This window comes from Phacochoerus africanus, chromosome 7, assembly GCF_016906955.1.
Source record: "Phacochoerus africanus isolate WHEZ1 chromosome 7, ROS_Pafr_v1, whole genome shotgun sequence".
In the NCBI taxonomy this organism is placed as follows: domain Eukaryota; kingdom Metazoa; phylum Chordata; class Mammalia; order Artiodactyla; family Suidae; genus Phacochoerus; species Phacochoerus africanus.
The window spans coordinates 87,595,229-87,608,049 of NC_062550.1; the positions used below are offsets into that span (position 1 = coordinate 87,595,229).

The 12,821-nt window shown below is 36.8% G+C and overlaps 1 protein-coding gene across 2 annotated transcripts in view; it reads right to left on the reverse strand.

Moving 5' to 3' along the window:
* The window catches only part of SCYL2 (SCY1 like pseudokinase 2), a 66,680-nt gene that overhangs the window by 17,342 nt on the left and 36,517 nt on the right, over window positions 1–12,821 (reverse strand). For both annotated transcript variants that reach the window (XM_047788200.1, XM_047788201.1), the window contains exons 5-10: window positions 8,136–8,285; window positions 6,572–6,793; window positions 5,582–5,698; window positions 4,348–4,473; window positions 3,214–3,390; window positions 1,274–1,396 (exon numbers count right to left, since the gene is read on the reverse strand). In XM_047788200.1, coding sequence (XP_047644156.1) covers window positions 1,274–1,396; window positions 3,214–3,390; window positions 4,348–4,473; window positions 5,582–5,698; window positions 6,572–6,793; window positions 8,136–8,285 — 915 coding nt within the window. The remainder of the gene's footprint in view (window positions 1–1,273; window positions 1,397–3,213; window positions 3,391–4,347; window positions 4,474–5,581; window positions 5,699–6,571; window positions 6,794–8,135; window positions 8,286–12,821) is intronic.

The following is a 12,821-nucleotide window of genomic DNA, read 5'->3' on the forward strand; positions in this document are numbered from 1 at the left end:
TTTTAAAAAATTAAAATTCTATGTTTTTCTTTCTTTCTTTTCTTTTTTTTGGTCTTTCTCTCTTTTTAGGGCCACACCCGCAGCAAATAGAGGTTCCCAGGCTAGAGGTCTAATCAGAGCTACAGCTGCTGGCCTACACCAGAGTCACAGCAAGGCCAGATCCAGGATGAGTCTGCGACCTACACCACAGCAACACCAGATCTTTAACCCACTGAGCGAGGCCAAGGATCAAACCTACAACCTCATGGTTCCTAGTCAGATTCGTTTCCGCTGCACCATGATGGAAACTCCAAAATTCTGTTTTTCTTTGCTAGAATCTCTACACTGGCAAAGAGACTACACACTTTTAAATATGAAACCTTTTTTATGCGACGAGATGTTCTTAAGTATTATTTTTTTTCTTTTTTTGGTTATCTTTTTAGGGCCACACCCACAGCACATGGAGATTCCCAGGCGAGGGGTTGAATTAGAGCTGTAGCCGCCAGCCTACGCCGCAGCCACAGCAATGCCAGATCTGAGCCACATCTGCAACCTACACCACAGCTCACCGCAACACCGGATCCTTAACCCACTGAGCGAGGCCAGGGATTGAACCTGCAACCTCATGGTTCCTAGTCGGATTTGTTAACCACTGAGCCACGACAGGAACTCCAAGAATTATTTTCCAAAGTGGGGAAAAAAAAAAAAAAACTAAACTAAATTACACTTTTAATAGCAATCCAAAAATTTTTTCCACATAAACCCACAGAACCAAAATTACAGAATTAAAGTAGCAGAATTACAGAATTAAAAGTTTGGCAAAGCACATAATGTTTTAACAGCACTTTTGTAAAACAAAAGCATGACTATAAATATACTAGGAATGGCCACACTAAATTACTATCTACTTTTCTACCTTCCTGCTAAACACAATAGCTTCAATGCAGAAGGAATATTTCTGTATGGAAGAATGACTTACCCAGTGTGAAAGAAAATTATGAGTATGGCAAGTACCTACTGAATGCTTTCAGAAGAAAAAGGCACATACATCTGTCATTTTCATCCGTATGTTAATTACTCACTGAGGAAGAAGGTTTACAGCAATCCAACTACAATAAATCATATCTTCCGGAATAGTACATGTCTGGTAAGTGCATCATGCAACTCAATGGATTAATATATACCATTAAGCTTTATATAAAAAATATAAGACAAACTTAAAATGCACTGTACTTCCTTCTTAGACTTCACAATCAAAATCATCATTAAATAAAAAAAAACCTGAGTATTATACCTGGATCTGAATGGAAGGTGCCTCTAGGGCTCTGTAAACCATTGGCAGGACACTGTTCTTTATCTCATCAGGAGGAGTTTTGGTTAATAGCAAATCCATTTTTTGGAGGAAAATTAACAAAATCTGCATAGAAAGGGAGGGACAATGTATTAAAGTCTAGAATCTTTATGACAGTTTATATTTGCCAAAATTTAAAGTAGCTTCAAAAGAGTAAGTTATGTATTTTGACACTCACCATGTTGCTAGCCTGAAGGCATGAAAGACAAAAAACATACAAATCAAGTCTCAAGTTTCTAGAGGCACAATATTTAACATCTGCTCTCAGTTTTCACATTTAAATAAAGACTTTCTTAACTCTCACATATCTTCAGTTATATATCACTCACCCACAAGTACCAACTATCTGGAAAGCTACTGGGTAAAAAAAATAAAAGCCTGGAGTTCCTGTGGTGGCTCCACGATTAACAAACCCAACTAGTATCCATGAGGACATGGGTTCAATCCCTGGTCTCACTCAGTGGGTTAAGGATCCAGCGTTGCTGTGGCTGTGGTATAGACTGGAAGCTGCAGCTCTGATTCAACCCCTAACATGTGAACTTCCATATGCTGCAGGTGCAGCCCTAAAAAGACAAAAAAAAAATTAAATAAATAAATAAATAAAAGTCTGAGGGTAGTCAAGTCAGATATGCCAAAGAAGTAAATCCCACTCCGGCTTCTATGAAGTTCAAGAGAAGAAAAGGTACAGAAATACAAAGGACTGTCAGGAAAAATTCTAGAAACATTTTCAATTGTCCCTGATGAACTATTTGCCATCACATACCTAAATTATAAGGAACAAACCACCCTTCTATTCATGCAGAATACTTAGTTTTAGCAAGGCTCAGTTAAAAATGTTCGGAAGGTATTTTTTGCTAGACTACTAAGGGATAAACTACAAAGAAGGAAGGCAAAATAAGAATTCTGACGATAGGTTCCTTAGGATCCTATCTGACTGATGCATAGCTTAAAGAACATGTGACTCCACTCCTTTCCCTCCTGACAACTTGATGATGTTTGGAGAACTTTGCTTCGAAGCCTACAGTTCCCTCACCTGCCCTTTCTTTAGGCAGAGGAACTCTTTTTTGCCTTACCACCACAGACTTCCTTCTGTTCCCCTCTTTTCAAAGGAAGGACCACAAGCAGCCTGTCGTAAAAACCATTAAAAGCTAGTTCCATGTAGTAATGGAAACTTACCATGTGTCAGAAAAATCACATTAATCTCAATAACCCCTTTCATTTCAGAAGTGAGCAAAATAGAAGCTTTAAGAGAGTAATGACTTGCCCTAGGAGATGAATAAGGTCAGATTCTAAACTAGGTATGTGATCCTACTACTCTTAAATCCAAGTTTACCTTGAATCTGAAAATAAATATTTTAATATAATATATATCAGAGACTAATTGAAATCCCCTCAACACACACTCCTATTACTTCCATGGTGCTTCTAAGCATTTTCTCTCTTCTGATGAAACTATTTATTAGCAATAAAATAAAGAGAAACAACTGGGAGAAGCCACCTACAAATTAAAGAGCCTGAATAACAGAACAAACACTTAAAAGTGCAGGAGAAAAATAAATACTTATTTTCCTAAACCTGTAACTTTCAATAAGCCAATGGGAACAGTGTAACATGTGCAAAAATCTCATTACAATTTTTTTTGAGACAGTAACTTATGGGGAGCTATAGATATTTACTTGTAAAATTCAATTATAACTTTAGAAATGGTTCACTTCAAAGATATGCAAAATAGTTTATAACTAATGGAAAATAAAGTCTCTCATACTTACCTCAATTTTTTAAAAGTCAAATATCCGTTCCTTTTGTTTTCAGTGATGGTCCTCATTGGCTAAAATCACTGAATTAACAGTAGATAAATATGAAAAAAATATCTACATACATACCTGGATTGGCTCCTGCTGCTTAAAGACAGGGCCAAGTTCAGGTAGAATTAACTTGACATATTCCTCTTTGGTACATTCTTCGGCAATGAGTAGAACATTGGGCAAAACAAAAGGTACCATGTCAGGGTTTACAAACTCTGAAGTCAAACAAGGCAAAATTCTCTGCACAATGACACGCTGAAAGGCAAAAATGTTTTCATAAAACTAATTTTTATATCAGGTCTTTAGTATTAACACTGAAGTTAAAGAGTCTAACATCTCCTTCTCTTTGGGTAGGGTGACTGTATAATTTAGAGCTGAAGCTAGGACGCTTTTCAGAGTAAAATAGGCTGCCATTGCTAATTATGCCAAGACAAAAATATATAACTGGGGAATGTCACGCTCAAGGGGGACATACGGTCACCCTTCCTTTAGGAAACCTCCCCTAATGACTCTTCACTCATATATTTCTCCTCTTAATTTCTTCATTGCTTAGGATTCACACCACGTAACTTAAACACCGTACTGCGCTGCTAATTGTTACTTCATGCATATTAACCCTATCTACACTCACTGTAAATGTAAGGGCCTTGAAAGCAAGGGTGATATTTTGTTCTCCCTTTATCCTCCAGTTAAGTAAAAGGCTGGATAAACAGTACATAACCAATGAATAGTTGACAGATTAAACACTAGAGATATTACTGCAGACAGGGATTACTAGTTTTCCAGCCAATGGCTTCTTTGGCATTCACTACTATTTTCATATCATGATTTATACATTTACCCCTTATAAGCCAGAGAAGGAGAGTAAAGGAATTGGAGAAACTAGTATCAATACAGAAGTATCCCCTTTAATTGCTGGTGAGACAGTGATTTCTACACGACAGCTTATGGAACTCTTTTCTGAAGTTTAATGTCTAAGTGCTACCTTTGCATAGGCAATGTCCCTCTAATTTTTTAAAATCCTATTTATTTTTGGACTATGCAAAAAAAGTCCGCTAAACTTTTGATTTCAGTCTGTAGCCTTTTATAGTCATTTATGCACCCAAGGCAAAAGTTACATTTTGGGGGGAAGAATTATTATATTATCCTAAGTCAAAGTAACCTTTAAATTCTAAACTCCTGATTACAATAAGAAATTGATCAACAACAAACCTTGGGCAGTTTTGGTAGAACCTTCGGCAGTCCCTTGAAAAACTGTGATTTCTGAAGGTTATCTCTTTGGAATAAGGTATCAAAATACTGCAGTGTTACCGCACCAACATCATCAAAGAAGGGAATCTAAAAACAGAGAAATAGAATTAATTTTTTTTTTTTTTTTTTTTTTTGCTTTTCAGGGCCATACATGCAGCATATGGAGATTCCTAGGCTAGGGGCTGAATCGGACCTACAGGTGCCAACCTATGCCAACCTATGCCACATGGGATCCGAGCTGCAACCGTGATCTACACCACAGCTCATGCCAACACCAGATCTTTAACCCATTGAGTGAGGCCAGAGATCAAACCCGAAACCTCATGGTTCCTGGTCGGATTCGTTTCCACTGCACCACAACGGGAACTCCTAAAGTTATTTCGATAAGTATTGAAGTACTTCTCATACCTGAAACCGACACAGAACGATAAAAAGAAAAAAAAAATCAGAAATATTTAGCAAAATGCTAAAGACCACTTAATAAAAATTCCAATTATAAAAATAAGAAAGTAGTAAATTGGCATTCCCATTCTGGCTCAGCAGAAACAAATCTGACTGGTATTCATGAAGATACAGGTTTGATCCCTGGCCTCACTCAGTGGGTTAAGGATCTGATGTTGCCGTAAGTGTGGTATAGGTCACAGACACAGCTCAGATCCCGCACTGCTGTGGCTGTGGTATAGGCCAGTGGCTACAGCTCCAATTAGACCCCTAGCCTGGGAACCTCCACATGCTGGCAAAAAAAATAATAATAATAAATTATTTTTCCTCTGAAGATCCATTTTTCAGAATCAGTACCTGTAAGTTGGATGCACAGTAGCATTTTCTTTACATAACTAGTAAAATATTATAAAATTAAGTAAAATATCTTGACAGCATAAACAGTGCCATTTACTTAAATCCAGGCTTACATGAGTGAATTAGAGGGCTATGAATTCTTGGAGTGTCTAGAACTTCTGCATACCTAATTGTAACTATTACAACTCTGTATTTTAAATTTTAATTTTATATCATAGCACTTATTATATACATAATCAAACTGTTTAAGATTAAAAGAAGTTGAATAGTAATACATTCAAGAATACTGACATTATCTGAGGATTACATCTGACCAAATCTTGCTTCAGAAGCATTTAATCAACTTTAACTCATTTTTTTTTTCCATCTATCTAAGCAGGAATTAGTGTATACTCACCTTTGTCATTTGATCTGCATCTGGTCTTACAGTTGGAGTTACATTTAATAGTAGTTTGACATGTTCACGGACTTCCTCAGGTATATTTGTAAGTGAACTAGATCCTAAACGACTCAACTATTCAAAAGAGTGAAAAAATTAAATATGAATATAAAATATTCAAAAGATACATATTTATACTGTCAATAGTTCATTTAAGAAACCTTTTTGAAATTCACTAAAAATATATTTTTAGATTGAACAAATTGCTAATTCTAACTGTTGCAAGATAACTAAAACACATTTTTTATACCTGAAATTGTTTCTATTCCTAGAACAAAATGTCCAGTATTTTATATCACATTTCAATTTCCTTTTCTTTTCTTTTTTTTGTCTTTTTTTTTTGCCTTTTCTAGGGCCGCTCCCGCGGCATATGGAGGTTCCCAGGCTAGGGGTCGAATCGGAGCTGTAGCCACCGGCCTACGCCAGAGCCACAGCAACGCGGGATCCGAGCCGCGTCTGCAACCTACACCACAGCTCACGGCAACGCCAGATCGTTAACCCACTGAGCAAGGGCAGGGACCGAACCCGCAACCTCATGGTTCCTAGTCGGATTCGTTAACCACTGCGCCACGACGGGAACTCCTCTTTCTTTTTTGGCTTTTTAGGGCCGTACTCGCAGCATACGGAAGTTCTCAGGCTAGGGGTCAAATCAGAGCTGCAGCTGTCGGCCAATGCCACAGCCACAGCAATGTGGGATCCAAGCGGTCTCTGCAACCTACACCACAGCTCACAGCAACATGGGATCCCCAACCCACCCATCAAGGACAGGGATCAAACCCGCATCTTCATGGATACTAGTCAGATTCATTTCCGCTGCGCCACAATGGGAACTCCCTCTTTTTTTTTTTCTTTTTCATTTTAGAGAATTTTCTGAACACATTTTTAGAAAAAAAATGAAAAAAACACTTAATACATTTTTAATGCAAGCAAATATTTAAAGGCAAATACCTGATCCAATTGTCTACTGAAACTCTTGTAAATATCTTGCTTGTTAACCTCAAATATAGGTTTCCCTTTATTAAATACGGCATACATGACAGTTCCTAAGGAGTACATATCACTAGCTGTTTCACAGCTCACAGAAAGTATGTATTCAGGAGCCAAATATTCAGGATTTGGAAGACACAATGATGGTAAATTTGGGTCCCATTCTTTACATGGAAACTTAGGCTATAATAAGACAAAAAGGATTACATAGATTAAATATTTCAAATGAAAGCAAACCACTATCAAATAGTAGCAATCTAGTTTTAAATTCATACTCAGTTATGCAAGTAAAAATGTCAGCACCACTTTCAATCCTAAATTTCCCCAAATCCCAAATCTAGAAAGTGCATACAATGAACTGAGAGATAAGAATATGAACGCTTATAACTTCGAGATTATTGGAGCTCTCTCCCAGAAGACAAATTAACACCGAAATAAGAGGCACTATGGATATATGGAAAGATCTGGCCTATGCTTTATGATACACAGGCTTCAAATTTATGGGCTCAAATAGATTATTGTTTGAAAGCTTGCTCTTTCACTTACTAGCCATGTGATTTAGTTAAAAGGTTCAAAAGACTATTGTAAAATTAAACAAATGTATGAAAAACAGACCTAGCACAGTGCCTGGCCCATAATATATATTCAAGCAATACTAGTTTTTCTGCTTCCCTTAAAAATGTTTACTTAAATTACACATCTATTTTAGGTCAAATTACAGTCCCTTTAACAACTATATACAGTAAAAACTTGAAATATTGCAGTGTTTTCCTAGATATAAATAGGCAGGTATCATAATCACTAAGTAACAGGTGCTATGGAACCAGAAAGACTGGGTTCAAATCCTAGCTCTACCACTTACTACCTACTTAAACTTAAGAAGGTTATTTTAGTCTATGAGCCTAACTCATCGTATTATTCCTATACCTTACTCAGTTGTGCAGATAATAAGTAAATACATTAAAAGTGTATGGAAAAGTGCTTCAATAAATGTTAGCTATTATTTTCACTGCTTCAGTTGTTATCATGCTCCGTAAAGATTTTGTAGTCCAATAAGTCAGAGAAACATTGCTAGAGATTCACAAGGTTTATTAGTATATCTGACATCCTGAGGGAAAAAAAGCCTACCTAACTCAATAGTTAAGAAAGTGTTAGCATTAAGCAAATACTTAATGAATTAATAAACTAAATACTCTTAGGTACAAGAGACACACCTGTGGCATATGGACGTTCCCAGGCCAGGGACTGAATCCAAGCCACAGCTGCAACCTGCACCATAGGCTGCAGCAACACCAGATCCATGTCGCTGGGCTGGGAATTGAACCCATGCCAATACAGAGACAAAGCCAGATCCTTAACCTGCTGCTCCATGCAGCAGGAACTCCCAGAGAAATTTTCTATAAAACTATATATTTAAACATACCATTGTACCACATTTACCAGGGTTCTAAGTTCTCCAATCTATTTCAGGTGCAATTACAAATTTCCAGAGCTTTAAAAAATTAGAAGACTAAACCTTCATTACCTCTTGTTCAGAAGGATTGGTTGATGATACACAAAAATCAAAGCCCATTATTTTCCAGGCTCCACTTTTATTTAATATTATATTTTCAGGTGTAACATTTCCATGAACCATTTTCACACTGCTATGCAAAAATGACAATCCTTCAGAAACCTGTAAGTGGAAAAAAAAAGATATTTTTACATTAAATAAAATTCCTTGCAATTACAATAATGTCTCATGAAAATCTTACTTACTGCTTCTCCCAATAAAAGACTTTTATGTCAGGTAATAATTAAGTTTCATCATAAATACAGAAATGTAGATATTCTCAGTTGCCAGGGAAATCTAAGCAACATCAGGAAAAACCCAATTATAACAACAGAGTACAACTATTTATTAAGTTCCTTTCCATATGCAACTAAGCAAAAGAAAAGACAGTAGTAAAACACTTTGCTACCCAAATTTATTTAGTTCCCGAGTTTGAAAAGTGAGAGAATCTTTGGTTTCTGCGTTAACACATAGTAAATACCAAGAAATACCTTTGTCAATTTGATTCTAATTCTTAATATTTTTATATATTTACGCTTCATATTGAAATTAAGTTTTTCTGAATAGTATTGTGCTCAATTTTCAAATATTAACTGATGTTCACTCATTCACACATTGGAGTCGTATTTGGTAATTTTATATATGTGCCTGAAATTACCATGGACTTTGTTTCAAAAAAAGAAGACTGGATTTCTGAGAGTAGATTTTCGCAAACTAATGCTCTCTGACCGGTAGGACGCCACTCTCCCAGGTTTTCCTCCAACTCCATTGGTTATTCCTTTCAGTCAATTTTGCTGATTCCTCCTCATCACCCTAACCTCTTTCTTGGACTCAATGTTTAGACTTCTGAATTTTCCATCTACTCTTTCTCAGTGTTCTCACAGCTTTAAATACCATCTACGTGTTAATTCCTCCCAAGTATCTCCAGCCTAGGCCTCTGTTCAAAAGTCCAGACTTGGTTATCTGCCTGCTTCCTTGACTTGTCTCTCCTTCAATGTTTTATGAACATCTCAATCTTAGAAAAATCCCAAACTGAGCTTCCTCTACAATTCAATTCTCTCCTCCTGCAGTCTTTCTCATACCATTTAGGGGTCACTTCATTTATCCATTTGCTTGAGACAAAAATCTTTTGAGTTATCTTGCATTGCTCTAATGTTCTCATATAGCAAATCCGTCTACAAATCCCAATACCTTCACCAGCAAAATATACTTACCTTTCGATCTTGTCTTATCATCTTCCCTGCTCTGGACCATCAGCATCCCTGGCTTATATGACTGTAGCAGCCACCTACCTTCTCTCTGCTCCTACTCTTCTACATATTTTAATTCTCAATACACCAAGTAGAGTAATTCTGCTAAAACATAATCCATATCATGTCACTTTCCTGATCAAAATCTTCCAAGGACTTTTCCTTTTTCACAGAGGTAAAATCCAAAGAGTTCTCTGATTTTCAAGGCCTAACAAGCCCTAACCACTATTAACTTTCTGACTTTATCTCCTACTACTTGTCTTCTTACTTACTCCTCCTCCACTATTGCAGGTATTTCACTATTCCTTAAACATGTCATGCATGATTCTGTCTCGAGGACTTTGCACTTGATGTTCTCTCTACCTAGATCTTACTTTCCCCAGATACACACATGGCTGGCTTCTTTGGGTTTTTTGTTTTCAGGTCTTAACTGTCCCCTCTTCAGTGGGATTTCCTGACTACCCCATTCAAGAGTGCAAGTCCCCTTTTACTCCCATCCAAACTATTCCTTCCTCTCCCTTCCCTTTTTTTCCTCAAGCACTTAATCATGGCCTAATGAACTATATATTTACTTAATCTTCTTTCTCCCCCCATGAGAATGTAAGTTCCAAAAGGTAAGAATTTGTATCCGTCTTGTTCACTACCATTCCTTCAGCACCCAGAACTATGCCAGAACTATGGCTGTCCAATACATATTTGCTTAATGAATGCACAAATATGAGAATAAATTCTCTAAAAAAACTTTACAGTTTTCAACATCAAAGCAAGTGAGGAGTAAAGAAGATAAAGAGTACTACTATAAGAGTTCCCATCATGGCTCAGCAGTATGGAACCCAACTAATACCCATGAGGATGCAGGTTCGATCCTAGCCACGCTCAGTGGATCAAGGATCCAGTATTGCCATGAGCTGTGGTGTAGGCTGCAGACATGGCTCAGATCCTGCACTGCTGTGGCTGTGGCATAAGCTGGCAACTTCAGCTCTGATTGGACCTCTAGCCTGGGAATCTTCATATGCTACAGGTGCGGCCCTAAAAAGCAAAAAATTAAAAAAGAAAAAAGAGTTCTATTTTAGAAGATATCTGGATTCCTGTGCCCACTTCATCACTTACTAGCCATGCAACTTTGAGCAAATCACTGAGTCTAAGGTTTCAGCTGGTGAATTACTTAAAATGATGGTATATTCACTTCTTAATAAGTGTGAGAAATCATATTAGACTCCACACCATTCCCAACTCCCAAGTAGGGCCTATTCTACTTCTGCATAACTTCAGTCTGCATGTACCTCTAGTCCTTCCTATGATTTTTGACTCAGACTTTAAAAAACTATAATTAACTATTTTTAACACTTAAGCACCTATGCTAAGCACTTACGAATTTACACATATGATTCTGAACATAACTCTATATAGTAGGGATTATCCCCCATACATTTCCCAACCCCAAAATTCCACTCTTCTAGAATGACAGTTCTATAAGGATAACCTGACCCCCTTGCTGTACAGTGGGAAAATTTAAAAAAAAAAAAAAAAAAAGAGAATGACAGCTCTAAAATGCACATGAGGAGTTTCCAGTGTGGCACAACAGGATCAGGGGCACTAGGATGCAAGTTCAATCCCCAGCCTGGCACAGTGGGTTAAAGATCTGGTGTTGCCACAGCTGCAGAATTGGTCACAACTGCAGCTCAGATCTGATCCCTGGCCTGGGATCGCCAAAAAAAAAAGAAAAAAATGCATATCAGACTAGGTCATTTGCCCTACTTAAAATCCTTCAGTGTTCCCCAATACCAATAAGGTCTTTTGCTATCGCTTCAACTTCATTTTTCACCACCCCTTGAGTTGCAAACTGCTTCATCTGTCTAAATATTTATCCTTAGCAACTAGTACAACAGCGATTAGGGGCTTAATAATATTTTTCAAATAAGTGTTCTCAAGTTCTAACAAATGTGAACCTATGAAACTCATATATGATTTACATTTTAAAAAATGTTTATTCCTCAAATAATTCATAAATTATGCAGCATTTTTCAAGTCTAGGAAAGCGCTTCTGTCTTTACAAGGCAAAAAATCTTATTGAATGCTTTTTGAATATTTGAGGCACTAATTTGGTAGCTGCTTTAATAATTATCTCAGTTAACCTCTGGTACCATTCTACGGTTGGGGAGTAAAAAATTTAGAAGCTTACCACAAAGCTAGGTCATCAAAACAATGTGGTTCTGGGATAAAAACAGACATATAGCTCAATGGAATAGAACAGGAGATTCAGAAATAAACTTTAGCGTATACGGTCAAATGATTTTTGACAAAGGTATCTAGACTGACTATTAAATGGGGATAGGACATAAGTTGCAACAAAGGGTGCTGGAGAACTGGACAAGCACATGCAAAAGAATGAAACTGGACCTTTACTTGAAATCATGTATAACAATTACCTCAAAATTATTCAGAAGCCTGATTGTGAGACTTAAAACTCTAAAAGTTTTAGAACATAGGGGAAAAGCTTTATGATACTAGATTTGGCAATGACTTCTTGGGTATGAAACCAAATGCGTAGCCAACAGAAGAAAATATACATAAACTGTATATATCAAAGTAAGGAGTTCCCTGCCTAGCAGTTAAGGATGTGGCACTGTCTCTGGTTCAGTCTATGGTTCAGTCTCTGGCCTGGGAACTTCTTTCTGCTGTGGGCGCAGTCAAAAAAAAAAAAGAAAAAGAAAAAGAAAAAAACTTCTGTGCATCAAAGGACAAAAATCAAGAGCGTGAAAAGGCAGCCCACAGAATGAGAGAAAATATTTGCAAATCATGTATCTGAGAAGAGGTTAATAGCTAGAATATATGAAGAAGTCCTACAACTAAGTGACAAAAAAACAACCTGATTCAAAAATAGGCAAAGGACTTGAATAGGACAAAAAACATATTTAGATGGCAAAGAAACATATGAAAAGGTGTTGAACATCGTTATTCATCAAGGCAATGCAAATTAAAGCTCCAGTGAGAAACCACTGAATACCTATCAGAATGGCTACAATTAAAAGGGCCAAGCATACCAAGTTTTACAAAGACATGAAAAAACATAACTTGGATATACCACAATAGAAATGTAAAATGGTACTACCATTTGGAAAACTTTTTCAGTTTCTTAAAAAATGAAATATATACAAACCATTTGCTCTAGCCATTAAACTTCTAGGTAATTAACCAAGAGAAATGAAAACATACGTCCATAAAAATCTTGTGCATGAAAATTCAGAGCAGCTTTATTTGCAACAGTGAAAAACTGGAAACAACCCAACTTATCAACAACAGATGAATGGACAGCAAACTATGGTATAGCCATCAATGGACTACAGCAATGGACTCAACAAGAAAAGAAATACTGATATGCACAACTACACAAATGAATATCAAAATA